General features: G+C 45.0%; 2 protein-coding genes across 10 annotated transcripts in view; one reads left to right on the top strand and one right to left on the bottom strand.

Annotated features, from left to right (window-relative positions):
• Cfap52 (cilia and flagella associated protein 52) overlaps positions 1-7,302 on the bottom strand; it is a 41,252-nt gene extending 33,950 nt beyond the window's left edge. The window contains 1 exon segment of the mRNA NM_001100968.2: positions 7,184-7,302. Within this exon segment, the coding sequence (NP_001094438.2) occupies positions 7,184-7,253 (70 nt within the window). The 5' untranslated portion in view covers positions 7,254-7,302.
• A 778-nt stretch (positions 7,303-8,080) lies between these two features.
• Stx8 (syntaxin 8) overlaps positions 8,081-21,545 on the top strand; it is a 236,952-nt gene continuing 223,487 nt past the window's right edge. For 2 of the 9 annotated variants that reach the window (XR_015630946.1, XM_087573964.1), the window contains exons 1-3: positions 8,081-8,174; positions 11,341-11,440; positions 13,266-13,360. Coding sequence is in view for 2 of the 9 variants with exons in the window: in XM_087573964.1 (XP_087430090.1) it covers positions 8,086-8,174; positions 11,341-11,440; positions 13,266-13,360 (284 nt within the window). In the remaining 7 variants the exon portion in view is untranslated. The remainder of the gene's footprint in view (positions 8,175-11,340; positions 11,441-13,265; positions 13,361-21,545) is intronic. The other 7 variants (XM_087573970.1, XM_087573965.1, XM_087573971.1 and 4 more) reach the window with 5 other exon arrangements.

Genomic DNA, 21,545 nt, shown 5'->3' on the forward strand with positions numbered 1-21,545 from the left:
CTTTCTGATCGCTGTTTTGTTCCCCATTTAAAAAAAAAAAAAAAAAAAAAAAGCGCCATACATGGTTTTCTTGGATTTTAAAAGGTCTTTGACACATGGCAATTGGAAGAATTTATTGACTACAGTGAGACCCATCCTTCTTTCCTTCCTTTTTTTTTTTGGAGTGGGGCAGAGTCCTACAATGTAGCTCTCCATGGGCTGGAACTTGGTATGTAGATCAGGCTGCCCCTGAGAGGCAGTTGCCTCTGCCTCCCCAGGGATTGAAAGTGTGGGCCACCACACCCAGCTCCTTCTTTACGGAAGTTCTTAGGAAAGTAAATTTAGTGTTTTTCACCTATTCCTCCTAAGACTATCTAATTTTTTTCCTGATTTGGGACTCTTTATAAACATCATATGGCTGTCCATATGGCAAGAGTAAAATAAGATCGTTGCTTCCCCCTTCACAGGAAGAACACGTTTCAGGTGGATCAAAGATCTAAACATGAGAAACAGGACCCAATGTTTGCATGGGTGTGGGAAATGGCTTTTAACCAGGAACAAAAACCAGTCAGGTTTATTGATTATTATCCAATTGTGTTTAAATCTGAATTTCTTGCTACAAAAGGCAAAATGAAAAGAAAAGCCCAAATCAGAAGGGATTCGTAGCACACACAGATTAAAGGAGGTTCTTGGTTAATATGCAAAGAGCTTCCACAAAGCAAGAAGAAAAACAAATTTTCCAACAACAACTACATGAACAAGGAATATGAAAGGGCGGTTTATAACACAAGGCCTTGAAAGCCAGTAAGCATGTCAAAAGACAAGCTTTTATTTGGGGGTTAGGGGTAGGTTGGGGTAAAGATTGGGGTTAAGGTTGGGGTTAGGGTTGGAGTTAGTGTTTGGGTAGGTGTTGCTTTGGGGATTGGATTGGTTTTGGGTTGGAATTGGGCTTGGGGTTGGGGAATGGGGTGGGGGTTGGGAATGGGGTTGGGGTGCGTGGTGATCTGATTTATGATTCCCAGAGGCTCACACTTGAATGTTTGGCTCCTAGTCTGCAGGACTGTTTAGGAAGGATCAGCATGTGTGGCCTTGATGGAGGCAGGGGTGGGATGTTACTGGGTGGGGTTCAAGACTATCAAATCCAACACTAGGCATAGTCTTTCTTTCTCTGCCTACTGCCTGTGGATAAGACAGAAGCCCTCAGCGACTTCATCAGTGTCCTGCCAGCCTGCCTCCTGCCATTGTCCCCACCATGATAGTCATGGACTCACCTTCTGAAACTGTAAGCACGCTCCAGTGAAATGCTTGCTTTTATAAATTGCCTTGGTGGGGCGGGGGGAGGAGAGGGTGGGGGAGAGGGGAGGGTTGGGAGGGGAAGCCCATATAGAAGGGGAGGAGGAGGGGTTAGGGGGATGTTGGCCCGGAAACCGGGAAGGGGAATAACAATCGAAATGTAAATAAGAAATACTCAAGTTAATAAAGATAAAAAAAATTGCCTTGGTCAAAGTTGTTTGGTTTTGGACTGAGGTGCATATTTTACATATCAAAGTAGACCTGGCTTCTAGGTTCTCCCAGCATCCTTCAGTCCCTACCTGGCTGGCATACCCTGCCCCCAACCCTCAACTTTCCAGCCCAGGGGCTGGGTTGCCCATCCCCCAGAAGCTCCTCTCTATATAATCCAGACATTTCGATCTCCCCTCTTTCACTCTCCCTTCTCCTCTTCTCTCTCTGTGAGCAACTGTCCTTTCTCCCCCTCTCCCCTCCCCATGGTGACTCCCCTGGCTTTAATCCTTAGGGACTTGCCCAAGAGCAGCTTTCCAGTAAGCCTGCCTTTAATATATTCTAGTCTGGCTTGAATTGGCTCATTTCACCAGCGGAGAAATAACCTGTGAATGGTATCTCCTCATGGCATTAGAAATTAGTATCAGAGAGTGTCGTGTTGCTGTAGGAGGCTGGTTCATGCTTCTTCTTAGTGCAATGTGGACTTCGGGACCTTGGCTTAAGGGTAGAGGATGAATTGCTGTAAGTAGGGCTGAATGGTCATCCTAGGAGGAGCATGGGAGACATCGGCGCTAAATGAAATGTGAATCATGGAGGCCCAACTCAAGAGGTTTCAAAAGTGAGTAGTATCAGTGAATGAACTAGAGGCCATTTTTGTGATATTCTGGCAAAGAACATTGCTTCATTTTTGCCCTTGACTCAGAGATGAAGTCCACGATTTTTGGATTAAAGTCAACCGACATAGGAGATTTCAAGACAATTTAGTACTGACTATGTCATGTGACCACTCTTAGACAGATCCATGATGAAAAAAGAGAAAGTGGGACAGAAAGAAATCCATGATGTATATTCGAGGAGAGAAAGAGAACCAGCAAGAGTAATGTTGGAGCCAAGTCTTATGCTGGATGCTATATGGAATAGAGGGAGTAAGACCTTAAGATAATGCCCTACCCAACTAATCTTGCAACTTGCACAAGGAAAGCATCAACAAGTCAAAGCAAATGGATGCAAGAAGGGGACTCCAACAGCTTTAGCCACCTGGTTCTGGCTTTGTTAGGGTGGCTACAGAAGTGAAGGGTTTTGGAATCTCCTGGCAGTTAAGGAAATCCTCTGAGGCTTGGGATGTGGCAGGGGTGTCCTTTCCTGGTGGCCTGGAGAGGCCATAGTGTGAGGCTAGCTGTGAAATGATCCCTGGATTACATGGGGGACCCAGGAGATGTTAGAGAGTCCAGAACCATGGTATATCTGCGGAGGAGAGCTGCAAACAGGGTGTGGACCAACGGAGAGAATCTAGTGGCATCAACCAAGCTGGAAGGAGTTGGAGACCCTAAAAGCCATCTAAGCCAGCCAGTCTCAACCTATGACTTAAGACACCTAGCGGGGCAGGGTGTTGAATGACCCTTTCACAGGGTCACCTAAGAACATGGGAAAACGCAGATACTTATATTATAATTCATAAAAATTACAGTTATGAAGTAGCAACAAAATAATTTTATGCTTGGGGCAGTCACCACAGCATGAAGAACTGTATTAAAGGATCACAGCATTAGGAAACTTGGGAACCACTAAGTCCTTTGACAGCAAACATAGACTTATAGAAATTGGAGTTTGTCCTCCAGGGTTTGGGTTTCCCTTCGCTTTTTTTCTCGCCATGCCACTCTTTCCTCAGTTCTGGAATTACGGTAATGTATATTCTGTGTTATTGTATGTTGGCATATGCGATTTGCTTTTGGTTTTCTGGGAGGTTACAGCTAAGAAGTCGCCTCCAGACTCAGAAGAGACTTTGGACTTTTAGACAGTATCGAGGCTGTGAAAGACTGTGGAGACTGGGAGTTATCTGAGATGCATTTGCATCACGATATGGCGACCAAGTCTATTGGGGCTAAAGAGTAGAATGTGGCAGTTTGAATGGGAATGGCCTGCACGGGCTCATATGAATGCTTGGTTCCCTAGTTAGTATGACAGTTTTTATAACATTTAGGAGGTTGGCCTTGTTGAAAACGTATCTCTGAGGGTTGGCTTTGAGGTTCAAGAGCCCACACCAAAACAGTCTCTATGTCTAATGCATTTGGATAAGATATACATTCTTAGATATTGTTCCAGCACCATGCCTGCCTGTTTGCTGCCAGCCATGGACTCACCCTCTGACATGGTAAGCAAGCCCCGAGTTAAATGCTTTCTTATATAAATTGCCTTGTTCACAGCATCTCTTCACAGCAATAGAAAATTGTTTTTCTTTTTTCTTTTTTTTTTTTTTTTTTTTTTTTGGAGCTGGGGACCGAACCCAGGGCCTTGTGCTTGCTAGGCAAGCACTCTACCACTGAGCTAAATCCCCAACCCCGAAAAGTGTCTTAAGACAGGTGTGCATGCCTTCAGTTACATAGTTAAGATTCTTAGCTGCAAACGAAAAGAGTCAACTCTGGCTAGATATAGCAGAAAAGTAATTTCAAGAAAGGAGCACAGGATTGATAGGAAGTGTAGAAAATTTACTTGAAAAATGGGCAGTGGTAATGAGAAAGGCAGGTCCCGTGCCACTGGGCCCAGGCTCCCATGATCATGGTGCTGCGGAAACAATGTGGCATTTGATACCCACAGTGCAAGAGCTTTGGTCCTCAAGAGGAGAAGTGGTGTGTGAGTGTGTGCATGCGCATGCGCATGCGCATGTGCGTGCGTGTGTGTGTGTGTGTGTGTGTGTGTGTGTGTGTGTGTGTTGTGTAGGCTTGAGGATGATGTTGAATATCTTTCTCTATGGCCCTTTACCTTATTTTCTGAGCTAGGGGCTCTCAGACATACTGGTTGGTTAGGCTGACTCTGAGGATCTGTGCCTGTCTCCTACCCCAGCCCTCCAGTCCTGGGGTTACAGATAAATGCTACCATGCCCTGCTTTTCACGGGACTGCGGAAGACTCAAACTCAGGGTCCTCATCGTGGCATCATAGTCACTTTATCAATGAAGCTAACTCTCTTTCCTAAAGGTGGTATAACTTACTCTTCTAGAAGTCACAGACACAAACACCTTATTCTTATCTTCTTATATTATATATATATGTGTATATATAATATGTATATATGTATGTATTATATATGTATATATATGTTATATATAATATAGGATTATATAGAGGAATATATATATATACATATATATCCTTTGCCTATTTGAGAACTAAAGTCATGTCACTGTTTTAATGACACTTGTGGGCTTTGAGCAAACAGCCATTCATTTGTTATTATTAATATTGTTATTATTGCCATTATCTTTTTCAGGACTTTAGCTCTTTATAGAGAGCTGGAAAATAAACCACGTGGTTTATTTTAGACTCTTTGAACCATATGGTTGGTGTTGGAGCCAGTCCTCTCTGCTAGAAGAGTGTGAAAATAGCCACAGACAGCACCTAAACAAAGGACATGGATGAGTTCCATTAGAACTTTATTTACAAAACACACAGTGGGACAAATCTGGCCTGCAGATTCCTGAGCGGTTGTTGTGGTTGCTGTTTTTAACCAAGAGCTGTGGATATAATGGGAAAAATCAGTTGACTGTGACCAAACTCTCAATAGCTGCAGCCTGATGTCTTCGTATCTGACACAATTATATTTGGTTTGTTTACACGATAAGTGCACATCGGAGTGCAGTACCTAGTACAGTTACATAGATGCACTGCCGTTTTCAAATTCAAGTTTAATAACACAACAGTTATCATGAATCCTAATTTTGCTTTCAACTTCTATTTCTTTTTTTTTCTTTCTTTCTTTTTTTGCTTTGTCTGTCCTAGAACTCAGTACATAGCTAGGTTGGCCTTGAACTCAGAGATCTGACTGCCTCGGCCTCCCAAGTGGTGGGATTAAAGGCATGTGTCACTAGGCCTGGCTTAATTTCAACATTTGGTTCACTCCATGGAAACTCTAAGCTCCGTTAAGGCGTTTAAAGCCTCTGACCTCCAAGCCCAGCCACTGTTCCCCCTCCCCTTGTTCTCCCCTTGTCCTGAAGCTTCACTCTCTGTCTCCCCCTTTCCTCCCTGTTCTGGCTACTTGCAATAATCTGCACCCCATTCCTTAGCCCCTGGTTAAAGGCTATTTAAATCCAAAAAGAGTCTTTTCTCAAGAGTAAATTCAGTCTGTTCTTGGCTTCTTTCAAAGCTGCAATAAATACTTTCCCCCATGGGCTCAGAAGTCTCAGCTAGAGTCTACACTACTCTTGCAGAGGACCTCAACCAGGACACCTAGCACCTGTGACTCCACTGAGGCCAGATCTGGTGCCCTCTTCTGGTCCACATGGGCACCTGCACTTACATGTCCATTCCTCTACCCCATAAACATAATTAAAATAAAATAAGGAGCTGGAGAGTTGACTCAGCAGTTAAGAACACTGGCTTCTTTCCCAAAGGACCCAGCTTTGATTCCTAGCACTCACATGGGACTCACACCTGTCTGTAACTCTAGTCCCAGTGGATCTGATGCTCTTTTCTGGCCTCCTTGGGCACTGGTTCACAGACGTTCACTGCAAGCAAAACACCCATACAGAGGTTTTTGGTTTTTTTTTTAAATCTTTAAAAAAAAAAAAAGTAACCTTTCTCCCAAACTTTGATACACTTTTCCAATTCCCTCCTTACTGTTTTAGCAAGAATTCAGGTATGGGCTAGAGAGACCACTCAGTGGTTAGGATCATGGGCTGTTCTTCCAGGACCAGGGTTCAATCCCAGCACCTGCATGGCAGGGCAAAACACTAATGCACATAAAATAAATTACTTAAAAAAAATCAGTTACAGATCTTCTGTGTCTTTGCACTGACCAGCTCACCAGAATATTTGTGTCTTTGCACTGACCAGCTCACCAGATTTTTTTTTTTTTTTTGCAGTCACCAGGGGTCACTTATCAGTAATATTTGTCCATCTCTACAGACAGTGCTGGCTCTGATAAAGAAAACGCTGGCTTTCAATGAGAGCAGCATAGTACAACGGAGAGTCAAGAACTAAGGCCCGGCCGGAGTGCTTAAACCTTTACTCAGTAATCGTTCCGTATCACATCCTTGCTACTGTAAAGCTTTCAGGCATTACAAAAAAAATTGATTTCCCCCCCTAAAATCTAATTCCTTGCCTTTTCACAACACCCCAAACACGATCCCCCAACCACAGCATTTTTCTCCCAATGTTTACCATGACAGTCACAAGAAAAGCGCGAGCACAGCAGGAAGGCCCCTCCAGAATTAACAAGGTTTCTCCCTTGATGTTCTACTTCCCTCCCATCCTGGTCTTAAACCTTTGAGAGTTCTACTTTAGTGGGGGGGAAAGAGGGAGAGGGAGGGGGAGAGAGGGAGAGGGAGAGGGAGGGGGAGAGAGGGAGAGGGAGAGGGAGAGGGGAGAGGGGAGAGGGAGAGGGAGAGGGAGAGGGAGAGGGAGAGGGAGAGGGAGAGGGAGAGGGAGAGGGAGAGGGAGAGGGAGAGGGAGAGGGAGAGGGAGAGGGAGAGGGAGAGAGAGAGGGAGAGGGAGAGAGAGAGAGACCCTTACTCATACTCCTACCGAGTTAGACTCATTTGGTCTCTGAATATGGAGCTGTTACACCCACACCAATTCCCTAGGCTCGGGAATCCTGGGGGCGGTGGTGCCTGGCCAGACTTTTACCACTATCCCCACTGCCTCTCAGGCGCTACCAAGTCAGCGTCTCACTGTCCCTGAGTAACAAGTCAAGGTTGCTCTAGGCCTCACCATTGAAGCCGATCACAGCCTGAAGCTCCAGTTCGGCTACGTCGGTCTCGGGTAAAATTTGTTCTTCCATCCTGGAGAGTTTCAGCTGGTTGATTCCTCAACTCCAGGGTGCAGCGTCTCCTAGTCGTTATGGTAACTGGAGCACGCATGCGTGCTAGGTTTACGCCAGAGCAGAAACCCAGCCCACTGAGTTTAAGTTGATTTTCCCCTCTTGCAAATGTAGGGAGGACTTCCTTATTATGTATTTTATTCTTTCTGGAAATGTAGGTGGTAGGTTGATACTGGGTACGCAAGGTAAATATCCTCCTCTCCGTGTAAAGGTCTGTGACTTTTTTTAAACTATAAAATTAAGCCCCTCATGATGATTATTAAAAATAATTGAACACAGAAAAACTGAGCACAGAGAATTGCCTGTGATGAATAGGTTGCTTAAAAAAAGCATGGAATTGCTACTTCCTTGTAAAGAAAAAAATTGTTTTAAAAGACACTAAAAACGTTTTAGTATAGTATGCAAGTGTGTGTGTGTGTGTGTGTGTGTGTGTGTGTGTGTGTGTGTGTGTGTGTATGTTGCCTCTATGTATATTTCCTGCGTCAGCCATCCAAGTACTGGAATTCCGGGCTTGAGTTATCACACCCGGCTTGTTTTTGCTGTTTTGAATTAAGAAAAAAAGCATGCAGAGCCGGGGTTGAAGCGCTTCCATTCCCTGGAAAAATGTTTTGATTCTTTTCAGCAATGTAACCATTTTCCTTTCCTCCAGCAATTCATGTAAATTAACAAAAATCGATTCTTGCAACCCACTGTCCCCTAGGGGTGCGCTTTGGGGCGTAGTTCTGAGGTCAATAAAACAGGTTTCACTTTGCAAACTCTGGGCTCCGGTGGCGCACCCTCCAAACTGCGGAGAATGAGCCGCGCGGGCCGCCGTAGTCAGCTGCTACGAGCAGGAAGTGTCCCAGCTGCAGGCGGAGACTGCACCATGGCCCCAGACCCCTGGTGAGTTGCCGGTGATGGCGGTGATGGCAGCAGTGTATGGGGATTAACTTGGGGGGTGGAACTGGCTTCCAGGGACTGGCAGAAACCCTGGTCATCGTTGAGCTTGAGGCTGGCGGCTTTAGGGATGAGGATCGGGCGAGGATCCTCCTTGTTGAGGGGACTCAGCCATGTACTGCCTACTCGGTGCTAACTCTGTGGTCCCAGGGGAGACTCTGACCTGGGGGAGCTGGGACTTGAGTAATCGAGTAATTTGCCCCCTTTTTTATGGGGCTTCCTGCCTATCCTGCTTGTGGCTGACTGCATGCGTAGACTTCCCTGGGCTCCTGTAAAAGTGAAGTCGATATAACCTTTCGGTGGGATATTCCTTCACCCATTAATCCCCCTGCAGGAAGGGAATAAACTGAAGTTCACACTCCATGGTCACCAGTTAGTAGCTAGTTGGGCACGGGTGTTATGGGCTCTTCACAAAAAACTTGTAGGACTCTGAGAGGGAAATTTTGCACTTGTAATAAGCCCTTTCCTGCATCAGGAGCATGAAGACTTATGTGAGTAAGAAGTGGTGTAGAAAATACCTAATAGGGATCATTTATTTAGCAAAGAAGCCCCAAGGAGAGAATGATGAAAAAATATCTATACAAGGAACAAATTGCTATAAAGTCATGACCTTCCTGATTAACAATTTATTACACTGCATTTCTGTAAAGTCTGTGTTGGAGAATATGCCTTATGTTGGTGTTTCTGGTACAATTTATAATTGTTTGATGGCAGACAGTTTTGAATATGAAGAGAGTGGATCCCAAGGTCAGGCTCAGAGTTACCTGGAATCTAGGCTATTTGGGCCAGTAGCTGAATTGTTTGCTGTTTGTTTTTCAGTGTCTCAGTGAGTTTAGGTTGATCTTGAATTCCTGATCCTCTTGCCTCAGTCTCCGAAGTGGTGGCATTACAGGACTCTGCCACCATGCCCAGCCAATTGCTGAATTTTCCCATAAGGTTTTGACAATCGTATACACCCCTGATAGAAGTTTAGAGACTACTGAGTATCTGAAGGAAAAAAGATAGCACCTTCATCACTTGGAAACAATCAGTGCTCACTTTTTTTCCCAGTGCACTTATTGTTTGAATTTATATCCTGCTTGTATTTTACAAAACAGGAAGCATTTCTCCATGCCCTTAAGTAGTCTTAAAACCATGATTTTTAATGCACATCAGTGCATTGTCTGGGTGTGCATAACTTATTTCAAATTTGAGCTCAGTGGTAGAATAATTGTTTACCACATCCAAGACCCTGGGTATGGTCCCCAGCAGGACAAGAAAGCTTTCAGCTGTCAAATGAGAAAGCCACTGTGACAAACAAGACTAACAGCAAAAGAGTTGCTTGAGTGTCTTGGGTAAAATTCTCCTGATCTCATTAGATTCCCGTGCCACGCTCTGCAGAGAACTGATGTCCGCTATTTTGTACCTTCCATGTGGCAGAACATGCCAGGCATGTTTTCTTCTCTCATCTTTGCTTATGCCGTGTGCCTTCCACAGTGTTTAGATTTCGCTTCTCCTTCCTATAGGGAAATCTGCTTTAGACTTTTTTAGAAGTCAGCCCAAAGTGTCCTCTTGCGGCCCAGCCTGTTTGAGTGCCTCATCAGTGATCTCTTCCTTCCTGGGCTCTATAGACACTCAAGTTAGGTCCCTTTCCTAATTGATGAGACTTGGTTAGGGGTTTATATGTTTGATGTGCTGTCACAGAGCTGGACTGAAGCTCCTGTCTTCATAGGTGATGGTGTGGAGACAATAAGTATGGGGAAGTTGGGGCTAGGATCATTTTTCTTATTACTCTGCTATATTATTATTAGTCTTTTTAAACCACCTGCTTTTTTTCATAAGCCTATACCAGATTATACTGATTCATACTGGTTCATACTGATGTATACGTGAGTCTAGGCTTAGGGGGTGACATTGCCTCTGAAGTGCTTGTGGAGTTCACAACACAAAGTTCTCTGTATAGGACCTGGAGCCATAGCCCCAGCCCGAGCTACACACTTTGGTGACTGAGCCTAGTGCCTTGCATAAGCTAAACATTGATCTATGCCCTTACTCACCACCACCCCTTTCTTTTTGAAGTATGAGACTGATCACTAAGTTTTCCCCAAGCTGCTGAGGTTATAGGCTACTACTTCTAGTACTGGAATATTTTAGGGAAGTAAGTTACTTATCTTCTTATGGGTAGAACTGGGACATCCGGGCAAACAGCAGTTTTCAACATTTTGAAATGGACAGTCCTGGAAAATACATCATTCACATGAGCACAGGAGTCCCCGCTTGTAAGGAGCAGAGTGGCGTGCGAGATGAGACAGGAGATGAACATGCTGTGATAAGGAACACTCTGGGTGCTATTGGTGGTTGATTTGAATTTTTTTTCTAGAGATTTATTAATTTATTTTATGTATGTGAGTATACTGTCACTCTCTTCCAGAAGAGGGCATCGTATCACATTAAAGATAGTTGTGAGCCACCATTTGGTTGCTGGAAATTCAACTCAGGACCTCCAGAAGAGCAATCAGTGCTCTTAACTGCTGAGCCATCTCTCCAGCCCTGAATTTTAATTTTTAAAAGATTATTTATTTTAAGCATGTGGGTGTTTTGCCTGTATGCATGTCTGCACACCATGTGTTTGCCTGGTAACTTACAGAGGCTGGAAGAGGGTATGAGACAATTCTGAATTGCCACGTGGGACCTGAGAATTGAACCCAGGGCCACAGGAAGAGCAGCAGTGCTCTTAACCTCCGAGCTAGCCCCTCATTCAGCTCATTTGAATCTTTCCAAGCCCAACACTGTTGGGTGGCAGGTGGAAAGCCACTCAGTGTTCTGAGAGAACCGTGGCAGGGTTAGGAGTCTGCCAGGCTTCTTTGTCAGCTAGAGTGTTTTTGCTGCCTGCCCACAGTTCCTGCTGTCCCCGCAGCGTGCTTTTTGCACGTCACTTCTCATCTTGCCTCTGTGTCTCCTGCCCTGAAACAGCATCTCCTTGTCACTGTGTTCCCTTAGACTAGGCTGGCCTCGAGCTCACAGAAATCCTCCTGCCTCTGCCTTTGCAAGGCTAGGATTGAAGGCACGTGACACCACACCTAGCCAGCACTTTCTTTTAAAGAACTTTAACGCGACTTTGACTTTGGTGCAGGTTCTCCACGTACGATTCTACTTGTCAGATTGCCCAAGAAATCGCTGAGAAGATTCAAGAACGAAATCAGTGTGAAAGAAGAGGTGAGAAGACACCTAAGGTAATGCAGGGAGGAATCCGCGTGCTGCTGAGCTCTGACGTCTGAAAGCATTGCTAGATCTGAGGTGTGCCGTGGGGGGTGGGGGTGTGCGTGTGCATGTGTGTAAATCTTTTAGATCTTTTGGTATGTTGTATCGAATTTTACTTTTTCGCCATCGGTAAATTATGACCATTCCTCCAAGATATAAATTCCTCTGTATTTCATTCACTGACTTTTTATACAGCTACAGTTTTATACAGTTTTATACAGTTTTATACAGTTGTTCATACTTTTGATAGCTGCTGGCATTACATTCCCTAGGGTTCACACTGTTGGCAGCTGCTGGCACTGTACCCTTGAGTCTGTGTGTGTGTGCGTGCGTGTGTCCCTTGGGTTTGTGTGTGTGTGTGCGTGTGTGTGTGTGTGCGTGTATGTGCGTGTGTGTGTGCGTGTGCGTGCATGTGTGTGTGTGCGTGTGTGTGTGTGTGTGGTGTGCCCTTTTGATAGAGTTTGGGGTATGTGTGTGTCTGTCTTTGTTGCCCAGGCTGGCCCTGAGTTCAGGATTCAAGTGGTCCTCCTGCTGAAGCCTCACAAGTGGGGAGCAGTGTGAAGTACTGCTCCCAGCTGGTTGGAGTTTTTGCTTCTTACTCTATTCTTCTCTCTAAATACATGGCGGGCTCCTTCCCCTCAGCTCCACATCAGCATGATGGGCGCTCCTTTGGCTTCCAGGGATATTAGAACAAAGCTAGGCTTTTCCAGCCTGCTGACATCTTGGACAGTTGCTTGATGCTTGTTACCTTGCTCATCAGAGAGAGAGAGAGAAAGAGAGAGAGAGAGAGAGAGAGAGAGAGAGAAGAGAGAGAGAGAATGAATGAGAATGTGTGTGTGTCCATGTGTATGTGTGTCCGTGTGTGTCCGTGTGTGTGTGTGTGTGTGTGTGTGTGTGTGTGTGTGTGTGTGTGTGTGTGTCCTGCTTCTCCCTGAGCTATATAGCTGCTACCTTGTTGTTGTTTTGTTGAGCAAGGGTCTCACTGTGTAGCCTGGACCATGCTGACCTTGTACTCCTAGAGATAGATCCTCTCATCTCTCCAGAGCTGGGATTATAGGCGTACCCCAACATGCCTCACGTAACTGCTACTTTTAGCAAGCAGCGGTGACAACAGTGGCATTCTGCCTTTTTAATATTCCTCTGATTTCATCCAAGTCCAATCTGTTTTCATTTAAATGGGCCTTTTCTTCTTCACATTTCCAAATGTCAGAGTAGGACTCTCCCCACCCCTTCTTCATCTTTAGAGTCACAAACAGACATGTCCTCTGGGTTTTTAGGATGATTGGAGAAAATCCTCACAGTTGTAGAAGAAGAGCCGTGCGTGGTTAGCATTCCTTTCATGGAAAAAGAACACGTATTCTCCAGTGTTCACATGGGCTATAAATACACCAGAGTGTTCACAGACCAGTCAGGATGGTAATGGGACTTGACACCTTGTCATCTGAAGCATGGTTGAGGGAACCAGGGAGCTTTGCTGTTGGGCAAGGACTGGGGGAACACAGTTTCCTGCATGGTCCCAGGGTGGGTAAAATACAGCGGGTAGGAGAATTCCAGCCGAGTGTGAATGCAAGCTGACAGTTTCCACTCAATGTCTGTGTTCCCGTGTGGACCAGGTTGCCATGGGCAGGTGCACTATGGGGACAAGCTCCAGGTGGGTGGCTAGACCATGATGCCATTGAGACCTTTACAACCCTGAGAGTGTCCTCACGAGGCTAAGCCTCCCTCCCAGGTCTGTTTAACTTGGCAGATGCTACACCTCAGGCCCGGTGGACTCAGGCTGTGTCCTTCTCTTTGCAGCTTACCCTGACAATCAGAACTTTGTTGAAGAATCTGAAGGTAAAGATCGACCTCTTGAAGGACTTACTTCTAAGAGCTGTGTCGACGCGCCAGATGTATCCATGTAAACAAACCCACCCTTTTCTGGAGTGGGAGGAAAAGCAATCTTAAGACAGGAAGGAATCTGGGCCATCCAGATTTTTCCACAGCTCAAGGAGGACGTGGTTTCCACACTGTTGCTGTAATCGTACATTCTGTCTTAAGCGCTCACTGTGTGACAGTGACCTAACTAAGGAATAAATCCGTTTCGGCGTAGACTCACAGGCAGGAAAGCTACCACTTTCTGTCAGGGCTTCGTAGAGTCACATACTGCTCTCTGTCGCTGCCTTGAGGATGGCTAGATGCTTCTCCAACCACAGGACTTCCTTGACAGTTCTGAGCAGTGGTTCCCTGCTCGACTTTGCAGAGCATTTTCCCCCCTTTTCTCAGTAGACCAAGCATTAATAGCCAAACCTCTGCCCTCACATCTATGAGCTCAGATAAAGACATACTCTGGTATACCCAGTTTTGCGGAGCTGCTGGGGGTGGAATCAGGGCTCTGTGCGTGCTAGCCACATGCTCCCACAATCGAGCAATCTCTGAGCCGTGGGATGTCTTCTACTTCCCTGCTTCCTGGCCTATAGCATCCGTTTTGCTTTGTAAAGCTTCAGCTGTAGACTGGTGGGGTGTGACTTGCCCATTTCATTCTTTCAGGGACACAGGTAAATGTCCCTAGCCTGGGAGCTTTGCGGGTAACGAGTGTGTTGGGACTTGATTAAGGCAAGCTGGGTCATCTGAACCTCCCGTGAGTTATCAAATACTTAAGCTCTGTTTTGAGCTGGGTGGTTGTACACATCTGTAATCCCAGCACTGAAGAGTGAGGCAAGATAGAGCATTAAAAGCTAGCCTGGGCTACATAGTAAGTTTGCGGCTAGGCTAGGCTTTATGATGAGGCACCCTACCCCACCCCATCCTGCCTCAAAACAAACATTTTAAAAAGAAATTCACAATGTAACCTGCTACCTAAACTAATTCTTTTTTTTTTTTTTTTTTGGTCTTTTTTTCGGAGCTGGGGACTAAACTAATTCTTGAAACCCAGTTTATATTGAAGTGAAAACTGATCCCATGGTTGTATCTCTTAAAATTGGCTCTAATTCAGGCCAAAGATCTGACTTTTGGTAGCAGAAGAAACCATATGTCCTGGCTTTAAATGTGGGGAAATGTAGGAATACCGCTCTTTTGACAAAACGATTGAAGGTGTTTCAAAAGTACATCTTCTCCTAAAGGAGCCCTTTTATGTTAGCAGGATGGTTGGCATGACTTAGTTGCATGGTTTTCCATATGTTTAATTATTAATCTGCTGAGGTTTCAAATAAAAGTCTCATTTTAGTAAACAATGGGGGCCTTCTTTCAAACAGAATTGAAATATTCTGGCATGTAATTTTACCCCCTGACTGGTATCATTTGGGACTGCCCTGTTAGTCTGTTACATAAAGAGCTTTTATTTCACCCCAATCAACAGGTCTTAATCCCTAGACCTTGAGTGGTTTCCCTTGGGTGGGACTGAGTCCTTTTCTTTCAGAGGTCAGTGCTGGGAAGTTGCATGCGTACTTAAGGCCCAGGACTCATTTTAGTGTAACCAGTAGCATATCGTCAGAATGGTAGCTAAATACTGTCTCATGGCTGTTAGTGTGTGTTTGCTAACTTCTAGTAAGATAGTAATTGTAATATATATATATATATATATGCTAACTGTATAGGAAAAGAGACATACATAATTCAAGAACTCTATTTCCTGTTCATAGCCCCTGCTAGAGAGTAAAGACAGAGTACTAAGTGTGTAATAATTGGCTTCATTTCTGTGAACACTTTTAGTCTGACCATCTGTTATAATGGACTTTTGGTTTTATTTTGATCTCAGAATGACTTCCCAGACGACTGTGTTAAGCGCTATGCAACACATACACATACACTGGTCTCATTATTTAAAGCATCGATTCTCAATCTGTGGGTCTGATATCCTGCATATCAGATATTTACATTATGATTCATAATAGTAGCAAAATTACAGTTATGAGGTGTCAATGAAATAATTTTATGGGCAGGCGGAGGTCACCACATGAGGAACTGTTATTAAAGGGTTGCAGCATTAGGAAGGTTGAGAACCACTGATTTAAGACATTAGCGGGGGCTGGGGATTTAGCTCAGTGGTAGAGCGCTTACCTAGGAAGCACAAGGCTCTGGGTTCGGTCCCCAGCTCTGAAAAAAAAGAACCAAAAAAAAAAAAAGACATTAGCCAAGCTTGAAGGGATATGAATATGGATGATTTTGTATTTCCTGGCGGGTGCAGGAGGACCTCAACTGGATTATAAAAGCTTTGTAAAATAATTTTTTTTCTTCTTTCCTTCAAATAGTTGAGTTTTGCTGGTAGAGGTGAAATTCATACCATACACCACATGGGGGCGCTCCTAAACCTGTTTTCAGGGAAGCCGTTTTTTCCTAGTGTGGAAAGGAGGTGGTGAATTCAATAATAGATACAACCTCTTTTGTTAGCTTGTTTGATGCTAGCGATTGAACCCAGAGTCCTGGACATGCTAAGCACGTGTTCTACAGCTCCAGCCCCAGGTAGCTTCTTCTAGTCTCCCTTTTCTCCACCATCCTTCCTCTTAAACATTTTTAATAATTCAGGTTTTCCTCCAGATTTCAGCCACTTGAGATGGAAGCTCATCGGTGCTTGTTGCTTCATATGTTTGGTCTTGGTGGTTTCTTTTCTTCTTTATAAAAAAAGGTGACTTGGCCAGATCAACCTTGGCACCTTGTGTTACAGAAATAGGTGGAGAGATCCTAACACCACAGCAGGGAGTTTTACAGAGAGAGAATCCTGGATATGCCAGTAACTTTCCCAGGACCCTCCAGCTAGGGATACAAGAGTCAGATTCAAGCACATGACTATCCGGCTCCAAGTCCACTGTTAAAGCTGAGTTCTCCTTACTGCATGTTGCTGTCACACAGATCCTCAAGGACCTCCTCAGTCACTGAAGGTTTAAGTAGCGGTCCCTGTGGCCTGTTACTTATACCTTATGACATCATGATCTTTCGTTTAAAAAATGGCCATAAATCACCGATAGAATGGCTCTTTAAAAATCATTTTAATTTTATTTGTATGCTGTGTTTGTGTGTATGTGTCCTTGTGCGCACAGTACCTGAGAAAGCCAGAAAGGGTGTTGGATCCCTCGGAGCTGGAGTTACAGGCAGTTGTGAGCTGTCCAGTGTGGGTGGACTGTTTCCTGTACGAACACAGCCAATGCTCATAACCATTAAGCTGTCTCTCCAGCCCAGACAGGGCAACTTTTAATTACCGTTCTAGGGAGCAGTTCATGTTGAATGACTGTGTAATTCTTCCTGGCCTGGAGCTTGCTACATAGAGCAGGCTATCCTGGGACTCAGAGGCCCGCCTGCCTCTGCCTGCCTGGGTGTTGAGATTAAGGTGAACACCACCACACCCCGCACTGGGTGACCTTTTAAACGGGAATATTCGATCAGCACATTTCTTTGCTATGCTGCGTAACTGAGAATTGATGGTCCTTTCCTGAACATGTTTATGTCCCCCTATCTTCGTGAGGTTGTCCAAAAACTACTAGGAGGTACCAGACAGATAAGTTTTTTTTTCTAGACAGCTAGATTCATGAGCATAGACATGAGATACCACATTCTTTCCTGAAAAGTTGCTTTGTTGTTTTCCAAAGGAACACAGTGTGCTTTGACTCCATTAGCTTGTAATTAATTAATAAGACAGTCCTGCAGCCAGGGTGCTCAAATCTGCTGGATACATTTCTAAAATAGTTCATTAATGTCTTTGATACAGGGTCTCATCCTGTATCCCAGGCTAGCCTCAAACGATAGGCAATCCTGCTACTTCTCAGCCTCGTAAGTGCTGGATTATGGATTGTGAGCCACCGTGCACAGAAAGCACTCGCTTCTATTTCTAGCTTTTCTATGATAGTAATTTTAGTACCTCACTGTGTTGAAGAATATACTGTGCTGTGGGAGGCTTCATGTGGAATTTCACGTAGTACTAAAAATATTCTCAGCTGGCTTTCCATGGGCCTCCTCCTTTGTTAACTTTTCAAACCTTTACCCTTTGTGAGTGTAAGCTGGTTCTGTGGAGGGCTTCCTGATGTGGGTCCTGGGAACTGAACTCAGATCCTCTGGAAGAGCAGCAAGTGCTCTGGACTGCTGAGCCAACTCTCCAGCCCCAGTCTTTACTTTTCTTAAAAAAAAAAAAAGAGGAAACAATTCCTTTCAAAAGTATTCAGTATCAAAAGGCATTTTGGTGCCTTCAGAGAGGGCCTGTATAGATAGGTGTTTTTTTTTTTTTTTTTTTTTTTTTTTAGACTCTTTTAATGGTCCTCACCTTTGTGTTTTAGGAACAGTGGTGGGAAGGTGTGATAACCACTGTGGGGTGAGTGGAATGGCTGCAGCAGTGGGGAGATGTGGAGGTCCTAGAAGCATCATCGCTGGGGCTGCAGTTGAGATGAAATTCTCCAACACTGACTCTCTTTGACAGTTTTCAGTGGCATCTGGGAACGTGGGGGAAAAAAGACACGGGAGTTCTGTTTGCTATTGGTTTTTGTCTTTGAACCTCTAATCCATACACAGCCAAGTGTAGCTGCTTGCCCATGTCCCTGGCTTGGAAGTCTGGCACCCTGGTGCTGTGGGATCAATTCGGACTTGGGGACCACACAGGGTTGAGGGTGAAGGGCAACCCTATCACTGGAGGCCAGTGAGTTCAGCCTTCCCTGGTTGGAGTTGCATTATCTACGAGGTGGAACTAATCCTGTTTTGGGAAATTGGAGAAGCATTTTTGAAGTGCCACAGGGGATGGGCCCCTCCCATCAATTGAGATAGTCACCAGGCTGTGGAAGGGGCTCAGCAAGTAAAGGAACGTGCCACCAAGCTTGATGGCCTGAGCCTGACCCTGGGACACATAGTGGAAGAGGAGAACTGGCTCCTATAAGTTCCTCTGCCTTCCACACTAGTTGTACAACACACACACAAACAATGAAGTGTGAAAATAAGGTACTTATCAGTAGTAACCAGGCCAGCCTAACCTAGTGCCTTACTGAATTTGATAGTTTAACGGATCCAGACGAAGGGCTACAGAGATGGCTCAGTGGTGAAGAGCACTTGTTGCACTTGCAGAGGACCTGGGTTAGTTCCCAGCACCCACGTGGCGGATCCAGTTCCAGGGACCTAGTGCCTTCTGACCTCCAAGGGCACCAGGCATACATGTGCTGCACACATGCAGGCGAAACAGTTCATACACATAAAATAAATATAAAAAATTTTTATACAGTACACCATGAAAACCTCTTAGTGACTCACATCTTAAGTTGTCTTATCAGACTTCTCTGTTAAGGCATGGAACCTCAGAGGTTTCCTTCTCCAGTGGAGCTCGGTTCACGAGATAAAGACTACAGTCTTAATTTTTTTTAAATTACATTTTTACTTTGTGTGTGTATGTATGGAGGATGGAAGTCTCTCCTTCCACCCCGAGGGTCGCAGTGATTAAAATTACATTCCCATGCTCTGCGGCAGGCACTTTTAACAACTGAGCCATCTTGCCAACCCCCAGTGGTTGCCAAAAACATTAAGTCCTGTGAAAATACCTTCTAACAGCTTTTTCTGCGTTTGTTGAGCTTCCTGAAGGATTGCCAGTAGTCACAATGCTCTGTTGGGTGCAGCAAAGAAGCTGGGCTTTGGTACATGGGTAGTAGGAATCGTCACAGAGGATCAGACCTCACATTTCCACGACTTCGCCAGGTTACACAAAAATATCAGTGGTGCTAGTGGCAAAGTGCCAATTAGTGATGACTTCCTCCTGTTCCTCTGTTCTCTGACTTTGTTATTCACCAAATTAGTGGGAGAGGAGACTCCTGGCACCAGCCCTCGACTGGGTCCTCTGTTCTTCTTACCTTCCTTAGCCTTAGGCACAGCTTGTCTGTCTCCAGCTATGTCCACATACACGTGTCCACATACATGCAGCGTAGATCACAGATGGCACAGTTATGCGGTTTCCTATCACTTCCCCTTCATCCATCTCCTTGGGGAGGTCTCTTGTTTCAATGTGTTAATATAATATAAATGAAATATAAAACAAGGCGGGGTGGCTAATTGTGTAGTTTTCTGAGTTTAGCAGGAGTCTCTAGGGATACCGAATTATCGAAAATACATGGGACCAGAAGTATTTCAGATCTAGGAATGTTTATATGTCCACGATGAGACATTTCCAACGGGGGCTCATGTGGAAGCATAAAACGTGTGTTTACATGTAGCCCAGAGTTAAGTTTATAGACTATTTAAAATAATTTGTGCACAAATCAAAGTTTCATGTTATAAAATCTTCCACCTATGGCGTCATGAGCTCAAAAGCTCACGTCTCAGAGCACTTGAGAGTTTGGACTTGGGGTTAGAGATGCTCCTGCTGTACTGGTAGTGTCTTCAACAGTGGTAGGAGGCAGTGAGCCGTGCTGGCTGCCTTGGGGTGGAGAAAGTCCTGGTGTTTCGTGTCCAGCAAACACACAGGAGGAAGCTCCCTGGCACAGAGTAGAAAGAGCTGGGCTTTAGCCTCTACAGCTGATTCATGCTGGTTCCTGCCAGAGAAACAATGAGAAATGGACTAGGGGGTCCAAACCCCTCTAGGCCAGGCATCTTCAGTCACTCATCTGCAGACCCAGTCACCCGCTCCTGCTGCCCCTCACATTGGTCCCAAGTGCTGGCTCCTTCTAGGCATTACTTCAAACCTGTAACTTGCATTTAAAGGTTTTTTTTAGCATAAAAATTTTTCTACTAATATGTTTCTTTTTTTTTTTTTTAACCAGGAACTTCCTTTTCTCCCACAATGACATCCTGTCCTATCTCATTCTTCATCACAAACAACGTTTGTGGGTTTCTCTCGAGTTGGGGTTTCTCATCCCAGACTTTCCTAGATAGGAAATACTTAGTATGTACATACGTACATACAAATAAATATGAAGTTCTTCAGGTACTAAAGGGACCACTTTGTAGTTCTCAGATCTTTTGTTTCCTTTTGGCACATACACCTTGGTCGTGCACATGCACACAGTAATGAATGAACATTATTTATTAATTCTTACACCTCGAGTTGCCACTTCTCTTCCCTTATGGGCACTTTTTTACAGACTTCTGAAGTATTTTCTACATGCACGCATGCATGTGCGCACGCACACACACGCACACACGCACACACACACACACGTGCAGACAGACTTCTGCCCGATCTTTGAGAACGTCGCTGTCCACTGGTTAGCTTGTTGCTGCAGCTCTCCTCCCTCCATTTCGCTTGAGCACCGCGTTTTAGAGCTTATTCCATGTAAAAATGATCCCAGTGTGCCCTTGTATATACCCAGAATTGTCCGTCACCACCACCATCGCTTCTTAAGTGGCTTTCTCTTTGACCTAACGTCGCTTCATTGCATCGATGCCTTAGTTCCTTATTGGTGGATATTCAGGATGCTTCCAGAATCTGCTGAAATAATTTTGCAGTGAACTTCTGTGCTCTCAAGTTGCTGCATTTGCACATACGAGTGGATCTGTTGGGAATGATGACGTTTTGTTAGGCTCATAGAAGGCAGCCTGGCAGTCGGTTAAGCCCATTGACATTCCCCTCAGGAGGGTAGGCAAGTGCCAGCTTCTCAAGTCCTTTCCAGACTTCTTGCCAGCTTTCCAATCTGATAGGTAAAGGAGGGGTTTTGGAATCTCTCCTTTTACTCACTCTCGGCATCTGTCTCCCACCAGAGGCTTTGGTGCCCTCTTGCTTTGTTGTGTCGTGGCCTTTGCCTACTTTTTGTTGTTAGAAGTTTTATTTTGCAGAGGCTTCAAGAACTTTTATATAATTGGACTGGGGAGATGGCTCAGTGGACAGAGTGCTTCCTTTGCAAGCTTGGGGATTTGAGTTCGGACCCCCAGCCGCCGTCACATAAAAGCCTGGCACAGTCTAGTCAGTCAGTGGTCTCTGAGTTCTGTGTGAGGCCCTGTCTCAAAAGGGAAGTGGGAAACAGTAGAGGATAGAGGAGGACACCTGGTCTCCCTGTGTGCATGAACTGTTCATACAGGTGCATAACACATCTGCATACACACACTCTGACCCGGCACACACACACACACACACACACACACACACACACACACACACGCACACGCGAATGTGCACACACAAACACACACACCGTACCCTGTGTT

The sequence above is a fragment of the Rattus norvegicus genome, chromosome 10, assembly GCF_021556685.1.
Source record: "Rattus norvegicus strain SHRSP/BbbUtx chromosome 10, alternate assembly SHRSP_T2T, whole genome shotgun sequence".
Lineage (NCBI taxonomy): Eukaryota > Metazoa > Chordata > Mammalia > Rodentia > Muridae > Rattus > Rattus norvegicus.